General features: G+C 38.3%; 1 protein-coding gene across 3 annotated transcripts; it reads left to right on the top strand.

Moving 5' to 3' along the window:
* Positions 1-70: 70 nt before the first annotated feature.
* CATSPERE (catsper channel auxiliary subunit epsilon) lies at positions 71-25,081 on the top strand. 3 transcript variants are annotated; one of them, XM_015857560.2, is made up of 14 exons: positions 71-266; positions 1,773-1,821; positions 5,900-5,988; positions 7,916-7,946; positions 8,908-8,982; positions 10,059-10,156; positions 14,946-15,066; positions 15,446-15,492; positions 15,739-15,907; positions 17,404-17,462; positions 20,631-20,703; positions 21,133-21,219; positions 22,609-22,769; positions 24,051-25,081. In XM_015857560.2, the coding sequence occupies exons 1-14, from the start codon at positions 196-198 to the stop codon at positions 24,190-24,192; spliced, it is 1,272 nt and encodes a 423-aa protein (XP_015713046.1). In that variant the 5' UTR covers positions 71-195; the 3' UTR covers positions 24,193-25,081. The 3 variants fall into 3 exon arrangements, with proteins under 3 accessions (XP_015713046.1, XP_032299110.1, XP_032299111.1); XM_032443219.1 differs by having other exon boundaries at positions 15,446-15,907; XM_032443220.1 differs by lacking the exons at positions 17,404-17,462; positions 22,609-22,769; positions 24,051-25,081 and having other exon boundaries at positions 15,446-15,907.
* Positions 25,082-25,438: the final 357 nt, after the last annotated feature.

Genomic DNA, 25,438 nt, shown 5'->3' with positions numbered 1-25,438 from the left:
CCGCGTCTCGCGGCGCGGACTACGCTACCCATGTTGCCCCGCGGTCCCCGCCCGTTGCTCTGCCGCGCGGGGCCGGGCGCGGTGCACGCCGGGGCGCGTAGTTCTCTCCAACGGCACCTGTGAGCGAACGGGTCGTTGGCGGCCGCCCCAAGCGCCACCGCGAGTCCGTGTCCGTTAGCGGCGGGCGGGGCCGCCATGGGGCCGGTGTGGCCGTTGTTGGTGCTGCCGCTCCTACTGCGGCCACAGGGAGCCTGCGCCCTGCCGAGGTGGAAGGAGGGGGCTCGGGGCGCCGAGCGGGGCCGTGGGGCGGGAGGAGGTTGTGAGAGGGGCTCGGGGTTGCACAGTATAACAGTGCCTCAGGGCCGCTTTGTGGCTCCCCAGCACGCTGTAGCCCGTGTGGAGATGCTACAGGTGTGTTTGTGCGTCGCCACAGCCACGGAAACGAGCGTTTTTACAACACGGGGTGAATGCGAGAAGCCATTTTCTTGAGAGGCACGGGAACATGGCCCCAGGCTTACTCATGAGGAAGAACAATAATGGAAAAAACCCATCGCAGTGAAATGCCTTCCTGGTGCATACTTGAGGCTTTAAGAAGTGGAACTAGTGTCTCAGGGGCTTTCATTCTTTCCTACTTCACAGAATAGACACGCCTAGGGGAAAGAATTTCTTTTGAAAGCAGCTATTTTAAAAGTCTAAATGATGTAATTACTGCTCAGACGGCTACTCAGAAACCTGAGTCACCGAGCCAGTACTGGCAGTCTGCAGCTACGGGGCAGGTCATGGAGTTACATCGGGTTTTAGTTGCGTCTGTGTTCCCTCAGGTTTGCCCACCCACAGCAATTGCAGGAGCTATAAAAATTAACCAGAGAGAAGGTTAACCATCTTGTAAGGGCAGGAAGATTTATAATCATCTGTAGGACAAAGAGAAACAGCCACAAACTGAAGTATAGGAAGTTGCACACCAACGTGTGTAAGAACTTTTTCACATTAAGGGTGACAAAGCACTGGAACAGGCTGCCCAGGGAGGTTGTGGAGTCTCCTCTGGAGATATTCAGGGCATGCCTACCTGTGCAGCCTGCTGTAGGGAGCCTGCTTTGGCAGGGAGTTGGACTCAATGATCTCTAGAGGTCCCTTCCAGCCCTGTGATTCCCTGGTTATGTTATAAAGTTGGCTGAGAGCACTAGAAATCGAAACCTGTTGTTGCAAAGAGGTGCTATGGCAAAGTAATCAGGAGTTCTGTGGAAAGATGTTGAGCAATTGCAGGTGATATGAGGCAATTGTGTGTACACACTTCAAAGAGTAAATGGTCCCCAAACACTTGATACAGTGCATTGTATTTTTGACTGCTGAAAAAACACAGAAAGGGTGTTCCACTGGACAGAGCCTTTGGGAAGTCAGTGACAAGCAGGAGGAGCTGCTGAAGTCTGTCTCACCCATTTTGCTGATGCAATGGCAAACTTTGTTGTAGTGCAGTCAGTTTGAAATAAGAAACAGAGACTGTACGTCATCTCATGACTCCCCAAAACACAGTCCTAATTTAGGATATGATTTTCCAATTTAGCTGAATGATACTAGTGCCTTGCCATTGCCAGCACAAATATTCCCTTGAATCTCAAAATATATTTGAGCCTTTTTGGATAGTGTTCTAATAACGTGGTATTAGTGAATTGCTGCTTTCCAGAGCGGTACTAGATGCACATTGTCATTCTACTGCTATTTTTATTCATTATAGAAGAGTTTTGAAATTATATTTTGGTGTGATTTCTTGGTAGGTGTAGAACTGCGGAAGAAAACCATGAACTCTTTACTTCCAGGAAAGATGTAAGTGTTTAATGAAGATCGAGGTAATCAGTACTGATTGGTATGGCAAGGTTTAGAATTTTTAGTTAGTGTATATCTGTCATCTCTCCAACTCCTTTTCTTTGCAAACTAAACGGAGGCTTTAGCTCTAATACTACAAAAGATGCTGGATTATCTACACAATTTACTAATTCTGTTTGTAGTATAGTTGTAAAAAACACTAACTCTTGACCAAAGCACAAAACCAACAGGCATCTGATGCCCCTTGTCAAAAATAGGCATTTAGTTGTGGTATAAAGAGGAGTTTAGAATAATACAGTGCAGAACTACCCAATTGCTATTATTTTCTTTAATATGATCAGGAGAACCAGCAAGAGCTTACAGTGTTATAGCAGTGTTTTTTTCTTCTAAATATGGAGGGGATCCAAGCCAAATCTGCTTTGTGAGAACTCAAGTGAGCATTTTAAGGAGATGCAAAGTTTACCTCCAATGAGGGAATGAAGAAATGTGACAGCTCTTTTAAATGGAACTGACAAGCCTGGTATCGACCTTGTAAAACTGAACCCATGGTAGAAGTGTACACTGATAAAGTTTATGTCTTATTGTCTTCTGAATTGCTCGATATGTTTGCTTGGAGAAAGTTATATTTAGGATAGATTTCACTGTAATTCGGGTACATTCAGGCTTTTGACTTCCGCCATTTTCTGCTCCTTGATAAATTCCAAGAGGCTCCAACAGGAGCTTTTAATAAATAAACACAAACTGGGAGCATTGTGAGGTCATTTTTGCATTTCATTCAGGTGAGTTGAAGATGTATGTGGAATTGTTACATACGAATGTTTTGAGTTATTGTTATAGAACAGTTTGTCTACGTTGTTTAGAGCAGAATTTAGCTAAGAACTATAGTAGTTCAGACAGTCAAGGGTAAACATGAATGTAAAAATCCAAGAATGTCTGATGGATAATTAGCTGTTGCTCAGCGTGGCTTATGGCTCACAGAGTGTTATTTCTTTGACCTTACTCATACTTATTAAACATGTTGAAAGACAACTGAAGGATATGAATACTTCTTCTGATACCATTTTTCCTACTGTAAGCAGTTTAAATTATTTTGGGGGAAGAATATAGATAGAAGAGATAAATAACCCACAGCAATGAAAATGCCAGAGCACATGGTCCACGGTACAAGTATTTTGTTAAAACTAGTTCTGTCTGCTCAGATATGTTACACAGAGAGGCCTTACCTACACTAGAATAGTGGTTGTGGAAAAGTGATCTGTAGGTATCCTACAGAACTGTGTGAAATAAGAAAGCATTGAAATTTATCATGTTAAGCCATTGAAATATTTAATGAAAAGCAAGTTAATTTCGCTTCCTGTTCATATACAGCATCTTTATATGAGATATATTCTGGCTCACAAAAAAAAAAAAAAGTGTGTTGATAGTACCATAGGCCAGAAAAGCCTTAAGAATTACTGTACCAGATAAGGTTGGTATCTTTAGCACTTCAGACTCTGCAGGATGCTGTTACTTCACCTTATAATTACTTTAGAGAGACAAAAACCGATTATACTGGAAGGAAATATGTCGTTTTGTTTGAACATTGTGCCTGATATAATGGATCCCTTCTTGTTTATTCCTGTTTTTAAATTAGTTATTTGGGTTCAGCTTTTCCCTAAGTATGTTTGGTAAGTTCATTAGTCTTTTTATCACAATAAAAATGAGATTAAGCACATTATAAAGTAATAGTTATAGATAATATCGTAATCAGTTCTTCAGGTCTACATATTCCATTTTTCCTGAAAGCACGGTAAGTGAATTGCTGTCTTTACAGATGAGAAATGAGTTTTTATGTGGGTGGCATTTTAATTTCAATATTTACCACAAAAACTTAAATAAGAAAGTGGGAAAGTAGATATTGAGTAGAAATTAGCTTCTACTACCATGTTCCCCCAGAATTTCATTGTTCTCAATCTATCTTGGCCTTTCATAGAATCAGACATTAGCTTAACAGAAAGCATCGTGGGATAGATAGTTTGGGTCATAAGCTTTCTGCAATACATTTATACATTTCTTAGGAGACCAAATGTTGTGCAGTATTTGACTGAGAGAGATCTTAAATTTTCAGAAAGCTTTTTCTTCTTCAAAATTCTGGGGGTTTTTTTGTTAGAATTTTTCCCTTAAAATAGTCGTTGCAAAAGTATCACCTTGACAGGGGAGTGCGCAGTAGTTCCAAATTTACATCAGCTTTATCTGTTTGAAAACAGAACTCACCTGCTCTTGAAAGTGCCTTAAGAACTGTGGCTGAGTTCTACACCAACTATGATTGGATTTGGTTGTTAAATATAGGTTAGAATAAGCATTTTTGTCTGTTTTATTTGCTAATCTTTAATCTGTGTTATCTGCTAAATCCTTTGTTTCTTTTTCTGTTAATCCTACCCAATGTTTTTAGACAAGATGGGTGAGAACAAGCTGGTTAATGAGGTGAAGTGTGACCTTAAAGACAGGCAGTCAGGATGTGCAAGCCTCGAGAATGGCCCATACCATTCCGCGTGCTTAGATAGTTTTAAGACTGGGAAGCATGCCCTGCCAGCTGGCTGTCCTTTGGGGACTTGTTTATACAGCTCTTGAGAGACACTGGTCCTGTAATTCTTAATTTCCTCCAAGTGTTTTGTTTGTTTGTTTGTTTGTTTGTTTTAATTTGGTCCAGTGTGCTTATAAATAATGCCCTAAACTATCTGTGTTTTTCGTCTTATGCATATAGATTGCCTGTCACCTGAATACTGAACTGCTAGATTGTATACTCTGCTTAATAGACAGTTCTTGCGCAGACTTTTGAAGAGAACCCTGAAATCTTGGATTTCCATGATTTAATCTAAGTAGATTTTCAGACAAATAGCTGTTGTTAACTGCTCTGTTACGTACAGTGTTGTGGGGTTTTTTTTTTTAATAATTGTAGTTCACCCAAAACAACACTGAACTTTCAGTTTTCTGGAACTTACCACATGAAACCAAAAGTAAAGACTGAGGTAAGCTGCCAAAATAAATCATGTAAAAATTGACTGCGGTCTCATTGTGTACACAGTGATGGTTTGAATGCAGGTTTCTCTCGTAGCATCCTTAGTCTGTTAAGGAATGGAGTTCCAGAACTAAATAAGCTATTTACAAAGTAACTGTCTCTAGAGATAAGGGTGGTGAGGGGGAGCTTCCAAGTAAGAATGGATTTTAACTAATATAACAATGATTCATTCAGTGCAGGTTTTATCAGTGAGTTCTGAGATTTCTGATAGCCCCTATTGTTTTATTAAAATGTTAAATATGTTACACTCATCCCCTTCATGTCTATTTCCTCTTGTTCTAGAGAGCTGTGTGCTTGCCCTGTCTGCTCTGGTGAGGCAGCTATTTATATAATCACAGAAAAACTCATCTATCTCAAAATAGTTTTTGTTATGATCATTGATTGTTATTGTACACATTCTGCAGTATGATTGCAGCTATAAAAATATGGGGCAATTTTAGTGGATTTTAATCCTAAATGAGAGATAAGAAACCATTCTACAGACATTATACAATTTCTTATTGTGTCAAAACTCTTTATTCACAAGGGGATCCAGAATAATAGTATTTCCTGTCTGTTAAATGGGATTGAAACAGATTATGTGGATATTGTCACAGATTTCTTTCATATTTACCAACAAACCCCCTTGAGATTTAACTAATTGGGATTTTTTTGTTCAATATTTTGTTAAGTATGTAAGTGGTGGGTTAGGACGTTGGTACTGAAGATGCTTTGTGTTGAATCCTGATTATGTTTATCTATCAGAAGAAACTACAGAATCTTTTATATGGATTAAGGAAATTTGTAATATGCTGTAGAATCCATGTTAATGAGTCCTAGTTTACGTATGTGATCACTTACAAAGGTTTTAGGACATTGAGTTCCTATATAGTGTCACTGAAATCGTTGGGTTCTTCATGATTCAAAGTCTTTTTCTATAAGTATTAGAGCATATATTGGTGCATATATTGCTATAAGTAAAACATAAGCTCACAGCACCAGGAAGGCAATGTATCAAAGCAGACCATCTCTCTCTTCTAGACCTTTGAGGATGAAGAGCAGTATTTGCCAGCTTCTGATCATTCTAGTTGTTTCATGTGCTATGCAACAATAGCTTCAGAAATGGAAGGGTAGGTTTTTTCTCTATATCAATATTTTTGGAAATAAGTAATTGTAATGTTTACTAAGAAAGATCCATTTTGTTATGATCTATTTGGAGAAATGAAAAACGTCTCAGTTTGGAATTTGAATTTTGGGTAATGTTGGATATTGTGTGCATATATATATATATATACATATATATATGCATATGTGTATACATATATGTCAAATTTAGAACTTCTTTGTTTTTCTATTGAATTAAAATTCACAGAAGAGGAAAAGGGAAGACTTTGTATTTAGTAGAATCCTAGAAATGAAGGATACTGATATACAGATTATATGTAGCACTGTACTGTTATGCAGCCAGTCTTTGCCTGAGGTTGGTCTGTTTCAAGGCAGTTGCAGAAGGCAGCCAACTAGCAATAGATTATGAAGAAAAATTGGGATATTAGTTACCAAAAGATGCGGACTTTGCAGGTCATATCCCTAACAGGTCTTGAAGTTACAGAAGAAGCTCCCATTTAGTGTAGAAAGTGGAGGTATTTTGCTTGCAGGGTCCAGAAATACGTATTTTGGAAGAAGCCAGTTGTAGAAATAAATAGTATCTTGGATGCTATTGTGGGATTCCAAAGAATGTTCCAAAGAAAGGAAGAAAGTGAGACAGAGACTCTGTTTATGTGTATTTCTTTTTGGTTTTTGAACCCCTCTGGTAACTCCTGTATAATATGAAGTATCGTATGTTTGCCCTCAAAGCTGTCTTATCTGTTTATTTAAATAGAATGCCAGTGAGTTCCTTGCTTGGATTATTTCCATCAATTCCAGATCAAACTTCCCTGCATGCTTTCTGTTTTGATCCATGTTAATGTTGCTTGAGAATGTCTTTGAATTTCCCAGATGTTACTGAAACGAGAACACCTTGTTGCTTTTTCTACTTTCTTTTGCTGAAAGGAATGCACTCGGTACATTTACAAAATGAACACTAAGCATGATTGACAAGAAATCAAAGACAGCCGTGGCAGCAATGTCTCTCATCCTGAAAGGACTGTGCATTACACTTCTTTATGCTCATATACATCAGTCACGCTGGTTGAAGTTACTTGTGTCTGCACCTGAAAATTGCAGATTTAGTTTTGAACTCACAGGGAAATTTTTCCCATCAAATTTGAATATAATTGCTATTTTTTAAATATTTTATTCAAAAGCTGATGAAAACACATTTCTGTGTTGTGTTTTCCTGCTTGAAATGTTGAAAGAGTGATTGACCACCTCTTTTGGTAGCAATTGATGTTTTCCCATTGACTTTGTGGGGGTTAGCATTTCATCCAGGATGTTCAGTGGAGTTTGATGTAATGCAATCCTAATGTATGGCTGACATCAGAGATCTAACAGTTTCCCTGCCTCTCCCATTCAAGTGGATTTTCCCCATTCCAGCTGCAGCACGAGCGCGGGGCACATAGAGGTCCTGTTTCTAACATGACCAGCAGTTTGCTCCCTGTCATGTCACTGCAAAGAGGGACATATCTCCCTTACTGGAAAGGAGGATTGTTCTCCTGATCCACTGAACAACACTCAGTCTCCATAGTGCACTCTGATACAGCAGGCATCCTTCCTTCCAATCTGATCTTTTTAAGCTGGTAACTTTAAATGAGATGAACTTTAACAGAAGACGTGCTTTCTTTAAACAGTGCATATTTTTTGTAAGAGAGAAACTGTGTTATAAAAAACCCTCTGAATGATGCTTAGAGTATATTTCTAAGTGAGAATCACCAGCAAATGTAGACGTCTGTCCTTAAACATCTATGCAGTGGAACAGCCAATGCCATTATGCTGAACACATTGTAATATGACATTGTAGACATTTTACACACCTGAGACAGATTGATTTGAATCGTGTAAAGTAGTTTTATTCAATAGAAAGCTTCTTAATAATATTGTATCTTTTTATTGTTTTTGTAGCGCAGATCAACTCTTCTTAACTGAGCACCAGGTGAATTTAATTTTGAATGTGTTCTTTGACCTTCTGTTTTTATCTAGATTTGTAATTGTTTTCATTTTTTATGAGATTGGGATCATTTGAGGAAATATGGAAACTTTTCTTATAAACATGTCCATGCTAACAAAGTGACTTGAGAGAACTGTTCTATAAATGGTTTGCAGCCTGCTGGAAATGGTGGAAGCTCACAAGTGTGGAAGCAAGCTTATATTCTGCTCAAGTTCTATTCACCCACCTCTGAGAAAGCAGCTGTAGGATTCCTCAGTTTGCGCTGTTCTGAGGACAGATTGTACAACTTGGCATTTTGATCCGAGTAGATGAATAGCAAACTGTAGCGTATGAACTGTGGGCTGCAAACTTACAGCATGTCTGCTGTTTCATAACTGCCTCCGTGCACATCCTTATACTTCTGTACTTTGTGGTAAATGGGGGGAGTCACAGAACGAGTCTTCTCATTGCGTGGACCTGGAAATTCCAGGCGCTTGCCTTCTACCTGTCTGAAAAAGCAGTGTCAGCTCTGTGTCAGTCATGGCAGTGTCATTTTAGTAACAGCTTTGCAATGTTTCCTTGACAAGAAGCAAATTCTGTTCTAATAGAGTAACCTCTCTTGCATTGCTGCAGCAGAACAGGCTGTATGTAACTGTGCCACCCATGAGAAAGGCTTCTGAGGGAAGCATGAAAGCCTCAGAGGATTAAAAAAAAAAATCATTTGCATGAGTTTTACTCTTTCCTCTTTATTTCTGAGAAAATGGGTGCTGCTTCCCTCAGTAGCTGTTGCCCATTGACATCAATAAGAAACAAGATGTACAAAGTTAGTTTGCAGGATCGGTGTTGCTTAAGTTGGTATCACCGTTGTGCTGTTTTGTGTGCTGTCGGAAGAGGAAATATTCTCATTAATAGGATTGTTAATATATTTAAAAAACATACTAACTGTTGTCCCTCTTTTACTTATGAGTTAATTCTGTGGATATATGATCCTGAAAGTGCAGATGCCTCTGAACTGAATCACACTGCAGTTTTTCCATCAGAAGTAAGTTGAAATTATGCCACTTTAGAAAAAAGTGAAAATGTATGTCTTGTGAAAATTTACCAGCTGAAAGTGGAAATGTCTCGCTGAAACACTGTATCTGCATACATCTTTACTTCCTTTTACTGTCAGGAAAAGTACATTTGTAAGATTTTCTCTGCAGTTAATACTGCAGCAGTAACACAGGTATGGAGTGAGGTGAAGCCTATTGTATGTTTTATAGGTAGAAGAGTTAGCAGGTTTTAGTGATACAGTTGCATTTAAGTCCTTTTGAAAATGATACTGAAGTCATTGTAACTGGTAATAACATGTGACAGTTAAGTCTCCCTTTCAGATTCCCTGTATACCGAACTGTTAGAAAATACTTAAGTTAAAAACATTATGGAAGTCATGAAATGTGATAAATGGGGTTGTAAACTCACTGGTTTAATTCACACCTAAAATGTAACAAGATATTGTATGGGCTGATCTGTATAGATAGATCTCTAGACTGAATTAGGTATATACTAATGAAATTATCCAACATGGATTAGTTATAGGGATGAACATGCACAGTAAGTTTTGTAAGGACTGACTTTCTGATCTAAACAAATGGCAGAAAGTATTTAGTACTGATGTGGTATCTGGCAAAGAGTAAGTGTGCATGGCACCACAATTTGTTTGTTTATTTTAAGTTGTCATCATTAGATATTGATTTCTTCACATTTGTTTAATATTTGACATTACTATCTTAGAGAATAAAATAGAAGAAAAAGAATAGCAATAGCAATTGCATTCTGAAGGCATCTTTGTTATTAGATAACTAGATGTTAAGAAAGTGGGTTTTGTTCTCTGATGTGATGGAAAAAAAACCCACAAATAACAGAATGTGTTATATTCTGAGTGTAGTATAGGCTAAAATGGATGGACTAAATATGGTTCTAGTATTATGCCATCAGTTGAAAATGTATTTTATAATGTTAAAGCTGATTCCAATGTCAGAATGTCTAAAAGGATCTTCTGTCATAAACAACCTTGTCCTAATTGGACAAAAAAGTTGATTAATAAAAATCTTTGTTTTACTTACACATTGTTCTCAGGTGCTCAACAAGCTGTTATGGATTTTGGGACAGAAACCTGCTGATCAGAACTATTTCAAACAAAAAATGTATTGTTCTGAGAAGCTTCCAAAATTCAGGTATGGTAATTTATTTATGGTGGTGTGTTTGTTTTTTGTTGTTGTTTTTTTTTTTTTAATTGAATGTTCTTTAGAATTAAATTTATGACTCTATAGAGAGTTGTTAATGAGTAAGCATAGAGAGGGCAATGAATAAAATAATTTGGTCAATTTTCTCTAACTTTTTTACCAACATTGTAGAAAGTGTTCTGGGAAACATATGAGAATATCCGTTATTTCAGCCAGCATGTCAATAGACATGTTAAGAAAAATAAAGTACAAAGGACACAGTACCCAAAGAACTTCAGAATTTCTTTGTAACAGTTTTGCTACACAGAAAAGAAGGATAATTGAAGAAAAAAAGCAAATGCATGCAAGCTAGAAATTATCAGTCTTGAACTTGTCGTATCAGTCTTCTGAATTTACGTACTTTAAAGAGCTTGTTCTCTGCAAGAAGACGTAATTCTTGTTTTCATGGTCACACAGCACTTTTGTGGATTGATAACAAGTTATAAACAACTTCCAGATTTGAAGAAACCTTTAGGTACCGGGCTTTAAAAACCCAGGGAGTCCAGTAATCGCTTTCAGAGCAATTAGATGTGACTCCTCAAAATACAACATATGGCTGTGGCCATGTATGTACCTCTTCTTTGTGCACTGGGGTAACTTTGTGCTTCAGTAATAATTTTGCTCTTTTTGCTTTACTTTGAAGACAGCTTGTCATGTTAAGCAGGTTTATCTGCCCTTTGTTTCATTCACCATAGTAATTAAATTTACATAAGCATGCAGTTCAGTGCCAAAAAACTCACTGCATTTAGTTGTTCTGCTTTGTTTGTACAGAAGCCCAAGGAGTAGAAAGCATGACTAGACTCCAAAATCACCTAAAGATTCTACTGTAACAAATGGTCTATGAGTCTTAATTATCAAGCTGTAGATACCAGCTTGAAGTTCAATGTCATCCCATTCATTCATGCCAGTCCTGGAACTTTAGATCCTGTGTGAGCTATTGTGTCAAACATTTCTTCTTCATTAGGAAAAAAATACTGGGCAGCTGTTATTCAACCTCCTCTAGGCTTCTAAGTCTGGGATGTGCACATTTTTACTTTACATGCCACAGGAAGAAGGTAGCTCAGGTAGAATGTCATTCAGGGTCAACTAAACTATTTCCAGTATCTCTGCTAGCATGTCCTAATTTTGCTTTCATAGAGTTATTTTTCTTGATTGTAGCTGGAGGGGTGTTGTGTTTTGGATTTAGGATGCAAACAGTCTCGATAGCACCAATGTTTCAGTTGTTACTGAGCAGTGCTTGCGCTGAGTCAAGGACTTTTAAGCTTCTCATAACTTTCATACTTCTCCTACTACTCTGCCAGCAAGGAGGCTGGGGGGCACAAGAAGTCAGGAGGGGGCAGAACCAGGACTAGTGATCCAGACTGGCCAAAGAGACATTCCATACCATATAGCACCACGCTGAACAATAAAACTGAGGAGAGTTGTCTGGGAGGGGCTGTTCTTGCTGCTCAAGGACTGGTTGGGTATCAGTTGGCTGGCGGTGAGCAATTGCATTCTGCATCACTTGCTTTTTTATTCTTTATTTATTCTTTCTCTGTTGTTTTTTTCCCCCCTCTTTTTTATTCAACTGACCTTATCTCAATGCACGAGTTGATGAGTTGAATCCCCGTCACATGAGCAGGAGTTCTTGCTGTGGGAGAAAGAGTGAGCAAATGGTTAAGTTGTGCTTATCCGCCTACCAGGTTAAACCACGGCACTTATTCAAGATCCTGGTATTTGTTCTAAACATCTTACACATCTTCTTTCACCTGTTTGCTTAAGTGTTCATTGTTATCTGTGAGTCTTCCAGCAAAAACCAGTACTTAAATATGCTCTTGATAGAGTAGTAGCAGGGCAATTGTTCCAAATATTTGTGATAAAATAATACCCAAAGTATTGATTCTCCTTTTAAAGCTTGTTTACATTACAGTTGTGCTTTTACTGGAGGTTTGCATGTTCTGCATAGGAAACAGGAGAGCAAGAAAGTGTCTAGAAGGTGAGGGAAATCTGGAAGGGCCCCTAGTGCTTCCTTGTACTACAGCATCCACCAACAGGTGACATTTGTTGGAGTTTCTTACAAAGGTTATATAGGATTCCAGAAATAAAGAAATTATGGTAAGACTTAGAGTATGGACATTGTCAAAAAGGCAATTAATGTATCTGATCATTTACATTTAAAAAGATTCCTGAGGCAATGCCATCTGCTTCTATTCCTGTCTTTTCTGTACTGGAGCTCTTAATGAAACACTTCAGCACAGATTGGTGGCTTTTTTTCTAGTATTTCAGAAGAAGAAATCTAATATGAGGCCTCTCCCACTGTCAGTTGCTCGACTTTTAGCACTACTTACTGCATCTTAGGACAAATACTTCTTTTTCCATAAGTATGTACTATTCACCATCCTTTCCAATGTGCTGTGAAAAATAAGAAAATAAAAATCAGCAGTGAGGAAAAAAAAATCACAGTTTTTATTTGATTGTGAGTTCATAAGAAAAAAGGTCAAGGCAGTTAATAATAGTCATGTGAAAGTACAAGGACCAACATTTAGCCAAGGTATTTGTCACCTGTTCCATTATCTGTAAAATGTTGACCTATATAGACCTCCAGTGAAGCTAATCCTAATGTATCAGCCACATTTTTTCACAAGATTATGGGAATTATTCTGTGTTTACATTTTACAAGGGATTCTCAACTGCAGACATTTCCTGCAATGGTGTTTGCCATCTGCCTTTTCCTTGCTTTAGTTTTATATACTCTCTGAACACCGGTTGTAACACACTCACTACTGCTTTGTGACTGTGCCTTCTATTTATTGAAGAGTTTACTCGCAGCATGTAACTAATACTGGGTATGGTACTGCAAGAAGCAGGTATGCTTTTAACAGGGGTGTTTAAGTACTTGTTACGTAGGTTTGGTTTGCTCTTAGCCATCTTTATCAGTTGTATCTAACTGTGTAATCGCTAGATGGCAACATAGCAACGCTCTGTATCAAAAGTTGCTGTAATCAGAGATGGGCTTTTTCTATAACATTTTTCACAGCTGAACTAAACTAATCCCCGCTGCCTCACCTCATGAAGTGGGAACATAACATTCTGGCCATTTCAGTAGAGTGTTTCTTAATTATATGAGTTCTGGTATTCTTTTTTATCTTTTTAACTGTTCCATTTTAAAGAACAGAAGTGCAGAGTAATCAAGTAGGAGAAAATGAAATTGCTTTGTAAATTCTTTCTTTCTTTCTTTATTTCTTCAACCAGGAGTCTATTGATTCACCTGAATCTTCTCATACACACTTGGATATTTTGCAGCAACTTTTTTATTGAATCCAGTGGCACTCATATCAACAAGAACAGAATTTGGATCATTTTGCATCATTGTTGAGACCGCAGGGCCAGCAGACTAATTCAAATTCCAGTTGGACTGGACGAGATGATTATCACTGTCTGATATTTCAGACTAAGAGGGAAGGAGAAGCAAAAGCAATCTCAGTTGATGTGCCAGCTTCTCTTACTTTTGGGGCTTTGGACGTACTCATGGTTTCACTACATTTTTGCTAAGTCTCCTCTGAAAGACAACAGCATCTTAGGAAACCCAGACTGTCTGCAAGGATAGGAAAAGTCTCTGTCCTTTATCACACTGTCTTCAGAAACCAAAGATACAAAGGTTATACTCCTCCCAGATCTCCTTTATAATGAACTGATTTTTTGTCTTTAAGTTTGTATCAGCCCTGATGTAGTGAAATAGAACTACTTGGGCCTTAATTCTGAAGAAGTAATCGTCTTCAGGGATGTTGGCCTTTTGCATCCATCAGATCTGTTATTACCCCATCTACTTCAGAAACTAGACGTATGATTATAGACTATTCATGTTATGCATGGTTTTCTCTTATTGCTTATAAACAAACTTCTTGCTGGATCATCAGTGGCCCCAGTCATCAACTGCAGTGTGATTTCACATTAGCTCCTGTTAGTCTGTTTTCTTCTATGTATTGCAGGTTGCTCAATGGACGCTATGGGGAAGGTGGGAGAGAAGGTCCTCTCAGTAGCAGCAAAAGCTGTATTACTCACTGAAGCTATAATAATGTTACAACCATTCATTTTTAACTTCATATAGTCAGTTCTTACTGAGGTATATGTATGAAAGCATGCACAGAAAGTTCCCAGACATTACTGAGATATGGAATATGCTTGCTTAGAAATTATGGGCAAATTTTTATCTTTTCCACCCAGTTTTGATTTCATTGTCTACCTTCTGACAATTAGAAGAGGCTTAAGGAATAATTTTGTACCGCTGTTAGTGCAATTCTTCTAAGAGTATGACAGTAATTATGTACCTCAGTTTCTGTCGGTCCGTTCAACAGAAAGTTTTCATCTTTCTTTTACCTTTTGTTTCTTTCATTTTCAGATTCTGGGTAGCCAATATACCTGAGATATCTGATGATATCATCATAAAAATAACCAGAATATTTCAGGAGTGCCTTGTTCAAAGTACTTCTTTTATAATTCCAAGGCCCAAACAATCATTTCCTAGCAAGGAAAATGACATCTCACTCTGTTCCTTTCAGAATAGTGAACTCTCTATTAAATGCTCTGCATGTTTTCCAACAACAGCAGTTTTGTTATCAAATTTTGGAACTTTCTGTACAAATGATGCATTCAAAACACACATAAAAATTGAAGTTCTCTCAGATATTTTGACCCAAGGCCTAAATAACAATGTAACTGTTGTGGCTCTGTCAGATAATGGAATCTCTTTTTTAATAAACAGCACTTGTTATAAAAGAGAAGCCAGACGTGTTTTTAAACTTGGAGCAGAACACAAGCTTCCTGAGAGTGAAATACTTGGAGTGCATTCAAGATATTGGTGTTCAACTGCCTATCCAGTGCAGGTGAGTTGTTCATAGTTCTCATGCGGCATTTAAGATATAGATGATCTTCATTACATGTCTGGATACATCTATTGTACATCTCTTTTGAACCGTTCTTATGCTAGGGTGAGAATTAGAAATGACCAGACAGCAACAGGTATGTTTAAGGACATTCTGAAACAGGGCCCACACACCGTGGCTCTGTGTGAGCTCGTGCAGCCATTTGAAATTGTTTCTAGACTCATGGCTTAAATTTGTAAATTGATTTCAATGCAGCTGTGCCAGTTATGGTAGTTGAAAATGCATCCCAAAACATCCTGACTTCTTTGCATACATCCTTGATATGAACTTTTTGAGGCTATTGTTTATCTAATCACTGTGATCATTTTTTTTAAAACAGATGGGAAAGCAATCGAGTACTTTGGCAGCACAGAGGTCTTCTGAGGTGTATGTTGGATATAATGAAGCATTTAATAAAGTAGCAGATACTGCTATCTTAGTGAAGATACTCAATTTTCCAAACTCTGCTTGTTTAACTGTAACAACTGTTAGCTGTGACTCGGTCCCTTCTGAAGTTACAATGTTACTTGTTTGCAATGCCTGCAGCTCCTCTGGACTCTTTCTTCTGGCATTTGATAATGAAGACAAACAACTTTGGGGTTTAGGAGATTTTTACTTTCCTGTTCCTCACAGTTCTGCTATGAGGATGATATACATAAATTCAGCATTGTCTCCTGGACTTCTGTGGGATGATGTGTTTACTGCACCTATAAAAACAGCACAGATAATGGATATCTTCATGTGTCTGGATCAACACTACCAGAAATGTCAGATGGCAGCACTATCCACCAGATTATTCTTGGTTAAGTATATTTTATTTTTCTTTTTTAGTAAATGCTAAAGAAATGTAAAGATCATTGAAGCTATCTTGTAAATGACAATACAAGAATATCTATTCATTTCATTGGTCTGTTAAGACTGAAACATATTAATTTTTGATGGAAAGACATACCAAGAAAGTAGTTAGCAAACTGATACTCAGGTACAATTAACTTGCACTCCTATCAGTATGATTCTAACCTGCACTCCTCTATTCGGTGTGTTTCTAACAAGAAAATTGAGGCTTTCATCCTTAGTATTTGTTACAGGAAGATAACTGTATTTGCTTTTACCAATTGCATTTGACTAACAACATGAGAACTAATTTTTCTCAAGAGAAAACTAGGCACGGCAATAATATATTTTCCAGTACACTGAAGAATTTCTGATGTTTTAAGGCATTCACTTTTAGATTATAATCATAGGATCATTGAGAAGGAAGTGCACAGGCAGTAGAAACAGACATGTGGCCTGGGAAGAATACAAGGATGCCATCCAGATGTGCAGAGGTGGGATCAGGAAGGCCAAGGCACAGATGGAACTGAACTTGGCGAGGGATGTAAAAATAACAAGAAGGGATTCTACAGGTACATTGGTCAGAAGAGACAGGCAAAGGAGAGTGGTATCCCCATTAGTTAATGAGAAGGGAGAAATGGTAACAACAGACATAGAGAAGGCTGAGATACTCAACAAGTTTTTTGCCTCAGTCTTCACTGGCAGTCAGGTCTCCCACATCTCTCACATCCCTGAACCGCCACATAGGAGTTGGGGGAGTAAAATCCCTCCAACTGAAGGTACAACAGAAAGTTATACTGATGGTTCCATGAGAGGAGGTCAAGTGTTGGTACTGAAGCAGCTTTCATAGTGATCACTTCTAAAGAGAGAGCCTGCATTCATAAGCATGCTTATGCTGACTTCGATGGCTGCAAGGCTGCTTCTCCCACAGCAAATCATCAGTATCTGTGTGCAGAATTATGGAAAAGGCAGGAGACGGGAATGAGAATGATACTATGATACTATGATACTTGAGAACATGTTGCAGGCATGACAGTGCTTCAGACGTTTCAGGAAGGAACTGCATTGCTTAGGCTGAGAATAGATTCATGGGTGCCTTTTACAGAGGAACATATAGAATGTATAATTCTGAGCGGTTAAAGGCTTACTTTTTTCTGCTATGGAATTCTTAATTATGTGATGACTCCTGGTTTGTGCATGTAGACTGTCTGTAGTTTAGATAACTATTTTAGAGTAGGTGAACCCCAGATACACTGTTTGGGCAAGTCAGAACCACATGAAGAGAGAAAGATTCAGCCTGTCACCTGTCATTGGCACTGCGGAGGAGCCATAAAAATAAATTCCAGAAGTAGGACTGGACATTTTTCAGATTCTCCAGGTATCACAAAGATACCCTCTGTCTCACTAAAAGCACCACTGTGGTCAAAAGATTTTTAGTAATTATTTTTCTTTATTCTTTTATAGGAATTTAAATTTTCTCGTCAAACTGACTATATTTTAGAATCCAATTATACACAGGCATTGTGAGTATCAGAAAATTTATATAGTAGATGTAAATCTGATAGTGTAGTTTTGATGAGCAGGAATTAAAAGCACCATCAGGACTTCACTAGCTAATCTGAACATTATTATATAAATAATAATGTTAATATTGCTAATGGGCAGATACTGATGCTTGCTTAAATACCTCAAGGAGAGGTATATGTAATCTACTTGGTAAAACCATTTTATGTAATATATAGATTTATTCTTCTTTTTTAATGTTGATGCTGATAAGTGTTTTCAGCACTTATATATTCCTGGGTGAAAGTTCAGCTGTTAAACAAACTTATATCCCTAGGTTATATTCACATAAGAGGTTCTTGGGTTGGAAACCAATCCTAACTTTCTTATGCTCACTTTTGTTTTGGATTTGCGTACAGGTTTATTCCAATCTCTTCATCTCTAAGAGCGTTGACACTCAAGTTACTGATAGTTTTGACTACTAGCCACCTTTTTTAGAAATGGAAGTGTCCCATTGTCAAGCAAGATGCTGATGTCTTCTTAATGTGAATGAATTAATGACAAATTGGTAGCCTGCTGGAGGCTAAAGGAGTTTCTCTCCTTTGGTAGGCCTTTTTATTAACATTGTAGAGACTTTCCAGACTCTAAACCTTACGTAATGCATACAAATCAAGAGCCATTCTTCCTAAAAAGATATGCAAGAGATCAGTGAGTGTAGTACGTGACTGAACTGAACCATTATCTGAGGGAGATGACTTCATCTGCTGCTGTTAGTCAGCACCTCAACATGGAACCTTAGTACAGTGCTCTGGCAAAGGATCAAAAAGGATTTTATATATGTATTATATAGGGAATATGAATAAGCATTAAAAAGATCAAGTTTCACTGATGTATAGTATTGATAACGCTGAGACTTAGTTGTGTCCAATTCTGATAGTTGCTGTTTGAAAGGAGTATAAAAATACTGAGGAGGATTTACAATCAAAAAATGATTTGGTGAGTGAAGCAGAAGTTTTACAATCTGAGGCTTAAGAAATCAGTTTGTTTCTTGTATTCTTATAAAAGAAAGAGGCCATTGCACTCAATATTTTCATAATGCTTACAACAAGAAAATGAAAATAATTTAACATAACGCTTAAGTGTTCTACCAGATATGCTGTAGGAATTAGAAAGGTTTGGTTTTCCCTGACACTTAATGGCCAAATTCCTATAAGGGAAAGGTGTGTTTCTTTTCACTCTCCTTTGAAAGACCTGAGTTTGAGCACAGATTAATAGGATATCCAAATCGATGAACCACTGCACTTCTTTGCTCCAGTTTTATCCCCTGATCTCTGGGACCTGAGATTCCTGAAGGCCAGTCTTGCTGGTAAAGACTGAGGCAAAGAAGGCATTCAGTTCCTCTGCCTTTTTCACTGACCTGAGCTACCAGCTCCCCAGTTCACTCAGTGGGCACAAATTTTTGCTGCTACCAACTATCACCCACAAGAATCTCACTGCCATTGAATGAAGCAACCTTAAATCTATCAGTATGTCTATCATTGGCAGGCCCCTACATCTTACACCCCTATCTGGGAGAATGACTGTAAGGGATTTCATGCTTCAATGCCCTTCTAACTCATATTAGAGTATGAATCAAGCCTACTTCATGAGTAGAAATTACTTGTGGTTTTTGAGACAATTCTGCTTGTGTTTTGCACAAGCATCACTGTGTAGTCAGTTCTGGTTTCTTTCAGGCATGTGACTTCCCTAGTGTCCATGTGATGAAAATCCATCTTTGAGCCCTTCATTTGGAGATGTCTGATTATTTCAGACTTGTTCTCCCCGCTCTCTCCCAGCAGCATGCTGGTCATGCTTTCAGTATCAGCCATTGCCTTCAATGATGGTTTTAAAACTTAAAATTTGTGTAGATATGCCATTCCGCCTTCTTTTTTCCTCCATCCAAATCAGTCAAAATGGATTTCTTCTTGACAACTTACAGATATTGTGCAGTTGCTTTCAGGCTAAGATTCAAGGACAAATGTCTTAACATTAATATACTGGAGTACAGAGCCATAAAGACTGCTATGTGCATCTGATGATATCATCGCTATGCTCTGCATCAAAGCACAAATTAGCACAAATAGCCTGATTATTCCTTTGTCAAAAATAGTTACGCTTTCAAAGTTTTGAATCAAGCTGCCAATTTAACTCTTAATATTCTCCTTCAAGGAGTGCTAAAAATACTAGCGAACAAGCCTTGTCATTTCAGAATATCAGATCATAGATGGGAAATACCGTTGGGTGTCTTCAGTGCACTTTTCAAGGTCTGATGATTTTCTGAAATTGATTTATTTATGAAAAACTACAGCTAGGAGCAACCCGGTAAGTACTGCATATTAGGGCTGCCTCAGTCAGCAGTCTCTGACAGGCTTCAGATTCAGTGCCACAGGAGGTTGTCTTATGCCTTTAATTTTACCTCAGTAGAAGCCAGAGTTCACAAAATGTGAAATAGGACAGGATGTCTGTAACTCTGCTTAGCTCCATCTGCCTAATTCCGGATTGTACTGACTCTGGTAATGGGTTTCAGTGATAAGCATAAATCTCCCACAACATTGATCGGTCTTCCACCCAAATTTGACTTTTCTGCACCTCACAGTATCATTTCTCTGCAAACTCAAATAAAAATTCAGCCGTCTACATTTTCTAAGCTGTGTTCACCATCTCACTTTTACTGCACTTGTGTTTGTCCATAGACTAAAACCCACTTCACAGCAATTATTAAATAATTCTCCCAAAGCAAAATTTATTCTAGTATTCCAAGAGAGCTGGTCATGAAATTAACATCGAAAAGTATATTCTATCCTTGGGTAGCTACTGTGTTATTTCAAAAGTAACCCAGAGGTCTAATAATGTCAAGCTCGATTCACTGCAATCAATAAGCATTTAAAATTACTAACTACTAGAGCTGACTCTCAGTTTTAAACATCCACCTGTCATCCCACAGCCATGCCTGAATTACTACAGTGGGAATAAAAGAGACACTGATGTAGGTGATGTGATAATAAAGTAACAGAAAGTAATAATAATTAGTGCTTCCTGCCTCCAAGTGAAATTACTTTCTACTGTAGTTAGTTACTTTGGAGTTAATGGCTGATTTCAAAATAAATTATAACATGAATTCTTGTTTGGGTGGGGGGGTTCCTTTGTAGAGAATTGACCGGCAGTGTTATGTCAGCTGAACTGAAGCCTACCATTGAAAATGCATGTAAATTACAGCATGAGGTAGGTACCGTACCTTGAAAAATTATAGTCACAATCGCTTCCCAGCAATTCCTGAGCTACTGTCAGGAGGATTTCATTCCATTTAACTAACATTGTGTAAAATAACGAAGACTGTTCAAGTAGAAATATATGGAGAGAAGAGTTCACAGAACAGTATTGATGCAAAAGTGACAGAGATGAGTAAGATGTGAAAAATTGTGGACTAGAGGGGAGCCATATTGCCGGATTATCATGCAATAGTTCCTGTAGTCATTATTCCTACTAGCAGTGACCAGACTCCCCGTAGTCTGTGGATGATTCTCATTCCTGAGAAAGACAATTATTTCTTAAAGACAAGTGAGTCAGAGATATGGAACTATAATGCCTCCTCTTAAATGAGTTACAATTGAAATTCACATTTTTAATCTGCTCGATGTTTATTTTTAAAAGGCAAGTTTTCTGTCTGAAGCACAGTCTTGGCACATGATGCTTAAGGAAAGTAAAAACTCCGCAGTGGATGACATACGGGGACCACAGGTATGAAAATGTATGTTAATATAAGTAGTCAAATACAAAGAGGGGTGCTAGACAGAAAGCCAGAAGGGGATTATAGAACTAAGATGCAAGCACACAGCTGGAAGCTGTTAGAAGATGGGTAGGTTCAATTCAGTGGAAGTGGAATAAGCAACAGAAACTGTGTACAACTCATGAACAAAGTAAAGGCAAAGAATTAGCTATTTCTTGCAAAGAGAGGAAGTTGTCTTCAAAAAGAAGCTTGAAATTTCTGCAAAATCTGGTCTGTATGCTGCTCAAATAGACATATTTGTTTGAAATCCTCCCCACATCAAAGAGATGCTTTTATTTCTGATGATAGTTCACAAAATACTCCATGTGAATATCCTATTTATCAATAGGTTCCTTGGTAGTTAGGTCAACTTTATAGAGGTTCTTTCCCATCTAAACAAAATTGTTTCACAGAACCCCACGTTTGGGCTTTGCTCAAAGTGGCAATCATGTAATTACTATTCCGTAAGCTATTTTAGCAGTCCATCTGTGGTCTTGATAGTATAAGTGCAGCCATAGTTATGTTTAAGGTAAATCCTTTGAAATCTATTTCATCATTACAGTTATCTAAATGATGCTATCAGAATATACTTAAACTGTTTTGATTAGAAACCACTAGCTGTTGTAATGTAGCTACGTGTAATACTAGCTAGAAAATTTCACAGCCAAATGTTCTTCCTGTTTGGTGTTTAGGAGTTTGAAAGAACACAAAAAGAATGAATAAATAAACAAAACAATATGACATAGTTGATTTATTTTTTAACCATCAAGCAGCCAAGCTGGATAGGAAAAGATAGAATACACTATATAATACCCACAGAGCTAATGCTTTGTTCCTGGCTGCCCGAGATTTTGTCATCTGGAATTCAGCCATAATTATGAAGCATCTTCATCACCCTTTCAGATCAAGGAAAATATGTTCTGAAGCATCAGATGTAAATCCTGAAGCAATTCTAAGTACACTCATTTTTTACATTCAATCTTTCCTATCTAGTAGTAGACAAGGTCTGTATAGTAGAGACTGAGTAAGATAAAACTGAATATATACTAACCACAATAAGATCAGCAAATTCTCTAAGCTGATGACCTTAGGTGAAATACAGTTACTTTAAGAACTGATATTTGTATCTGGTAGGTTACTGGTAGTTTCTTAATAGTGCTGTGAGCAGACTTAATTAGGTGATTTAATGTTCACTGGACATTTAGTTTGTGCACATTGGTGCATTTACACAACAGAATCTATTTATCATTTTTAGCCACTGCCTGCAAATTAAAAAAACAAAAACCCAAGAATGACTAAACCAGTTTGTGTCTAATTGCTTTTCAGAGTTAGTTTAGCAATAACTCTTCATTTCTGTTCAGAATTACAGATCCTGTTTTGAGCTTCTTGAGAACAGTTCAAAGGAAGGACTGAATGAGCAGTATCAGGCTTTAAACTGCACTTCTCAAAACCACATTGCTTGGCCTTTCAGTCATGATGCCACTCGTGTGTTCAGAGTGAGAATATCAGATCGAAACTACAGGTTATTGTCTTTTTTAATGCTAAAAAAAGAGCATGATGATGTGGGATAAAAATGGAAAAATGCTACCACTGATATTTTAAAAAATATTTTTGCTCAGAATTTCCTTTGGCTCAGGTGTTAACCAATGTTTCCATTTCTAACTAGCTCTAACTTAGAAATTATACAGGTGTATAATTTCTTTCTGCAGAGAAACCTTTAACTGCAGAGGTACTAGAATCTGCCAATAAACTTCAATTTGAGCATTACTTAACAACTACAAAAGGGCTTAAATAACTTCAATAGCAATTCTAATCTGTTCATCCATAACTTTGTTTTTTCATTAAATATGTAAAGATGAATGATGGGTACTGGACAGTTTCACAGATCACAGAATCACAGAATGACCCGGGTTGGAAGGGACCTCAAGGATCATGTAGTTCCAACCCCCCTGCCTGGCAGGGCCACCAAACATACACATTTACTAGATCAGGTTGCCCAGGGCCCCGTCCAACCTGGTCTTGAACACCTCCAAGGACGGGGCATCCACAACCTCCCTGGGCAGCCTGTTCCAGGGCCTCACAACTCTCCTAGTGAAGAACTTCCCCCTAACATCCAACCTAAATCTTCCCTCTTTTAACTTAAAACCATTTCCCCTTGTCCTGCTATTGTCAGCCCTTTGTTATCTGCACATGTTAACGATTCTGCTTCTTCAGAACCTCTGCAGGGTGTTTTTCAGCCTGCCAGGCCTTACATGGTTTAACACCATGTTTGTAGAAGACTCGCAAAGCCAGATGCTTCCCTTGTGACTGCTTACATTCAGTTTGTGCCACTCGCACCCATCCTGGAGAAGCCCTATTTCCACAGCCCCCTGCTGAAATTAAGGGATTTCCACAGATGGAAATCAAAATCTAATTTGAACATTGTCCCATCCACACTACACCAGGCACCTGAGAGCACTGCACTGGCCATGCCTACAAACTTAGTTAACTACCTAAGAAGTGTTTAGAGAGAATCCTTATATCCCAGCCTGCAGGCTGAAAGTAAACAATGGACAATCCCTGCTTCTCACTGCAATTCTTGTGGTGTTTTGTCTTCTGTATAAACGATAGTTGGAGTTAGTGAGGTTTTGAAACCAAATGAACTTCTAACTGACCACACAGATTACAAGAAATACCTAACGATTAACCAGATTGTCATAAATGACTGTACCAAGCACCTGTACTGCTGCGATGAAATCTGAGATATTCCTCACTTCATGTTGGCAGGAATCTGAAAATGATTTTATTTTTATTTGCATTCCAGGTCAGACGTTTATATGGCTAAGCTTTATTCCTTCATCACGCTCAGCATCATGTTGGTCTGCACCACCTTCTGGTGCACATACAGCCTCACTTGGAAGCCTGAAACACTGGGTGGATTCCCACAGAGCTCAGACAAGACCTAAAGGCCAGTATCTCACTGATACACAAACAATGTAAAACAATTCCTTAAAATAGGGTGGGAACAACTGATAGGTTGTTTATTAAGAGATGGTTTTGCAAGTACTTTTTATATCTCTATAATATTATTTCATGTATTTAGTTTCATATACAGAGGGCGTGCCAGTCAACACATCTAAGCTCCTATGGGAGCAGAGTCTGGTGTGGCTAATAGTTTTTAAAAGCCGTTCTCCAAGCCAAGCTGTGAGCCTCACACATGAGTTGACTTCACTCTATGGCTTTCACTGCCTCAACTAAGCTATCAACATAATTCTTCAGTGTGAGAATAACGCATGCAAAGTTCTGTCAAAGGGCTGCAGCCAGTTGGGTTCTGAAAACACTCAGAACAATCCACTGTAGGAATATTGTGTGTTTCTGGGTATGTTTGGGGTGGTTTTTTTGTATTACATTTTACTTCTGTTTAGTAAATGATAATTCTGTCTTAAAAGTATGTATTTAGATCATACATCCTCTCAAGCGTATTCGTTTCTTCAGTATATAAATGTTAGTTATAATATAGTTGTAAAAGTTACGGTTGGTTACAGTAGTTAAAACATGTTATATCAGTAAACAGTCATAATTGCAGCTATTTTTAACACCATCTGAAGGCATTGCTGAACTTCCAGCCTGAATTTTCTTATTTTAAAGTTAAGATACCTTAGGAAGCTTACGCTGTTAATAGCAATCGTTCCATTTGTCTGAAAACAAGGTAGCTAACCTCCATTGGTAAATACACGTTGAAATTCTTACAATTGCTCTCAACGTTCACCATCTATGAAAGTCTTCATAATGATTATAAAATCTGTAGAAATCCAGCTTGAATCCGAGCACAATTAAAGCACTGTTGCTGTTTCATTCTGTGTGACTCATACCCCGCGTATCTCAGTACAGTTTGCACCGAGACACAAATCAGAAAACACAATAAGCAGCTTAGAAGTTTCACCTCCAGTAAAAGCCTGTTCCTTCTGAAGTCCCAGTTCTGACTATTGCCGTTTTAAGATACAACCCAATTTCCCTCAGCACCCCCTGACACGGAAGCGGCTCCTTCCCACCGAACCTCTGGTTCGTACCCCGCAGCCCGGTCCCGGCCGGCAGTCAGGGGCCGCACCAACCCGGGCGGAGCCGAGGGCTGTGCTCCGGTCTCGGAGGAGCCTGAAGGTCTCTCAGCAGAGCTGTGTGTACCGGCACTGCCGGTGCACGGGCACAACGAGT

Source organism: Coturnix japonica, chromosome 3 (genome assembly GCF_001577835.2).
Source record: "Coturnix japonica isolate 7356 chromosome 3, Coturnix japonica 2.1, whole genome shotgun sequence".
Lineage (NCBI taxonomy): Eukaryota > Metazoa > Chordata > Aves > Galliformes > Phasianidae > Coturnix > Coturnix japonica.
This window is presented reverse-complemented; position numbering and strand designations above follow the sequence as displayed.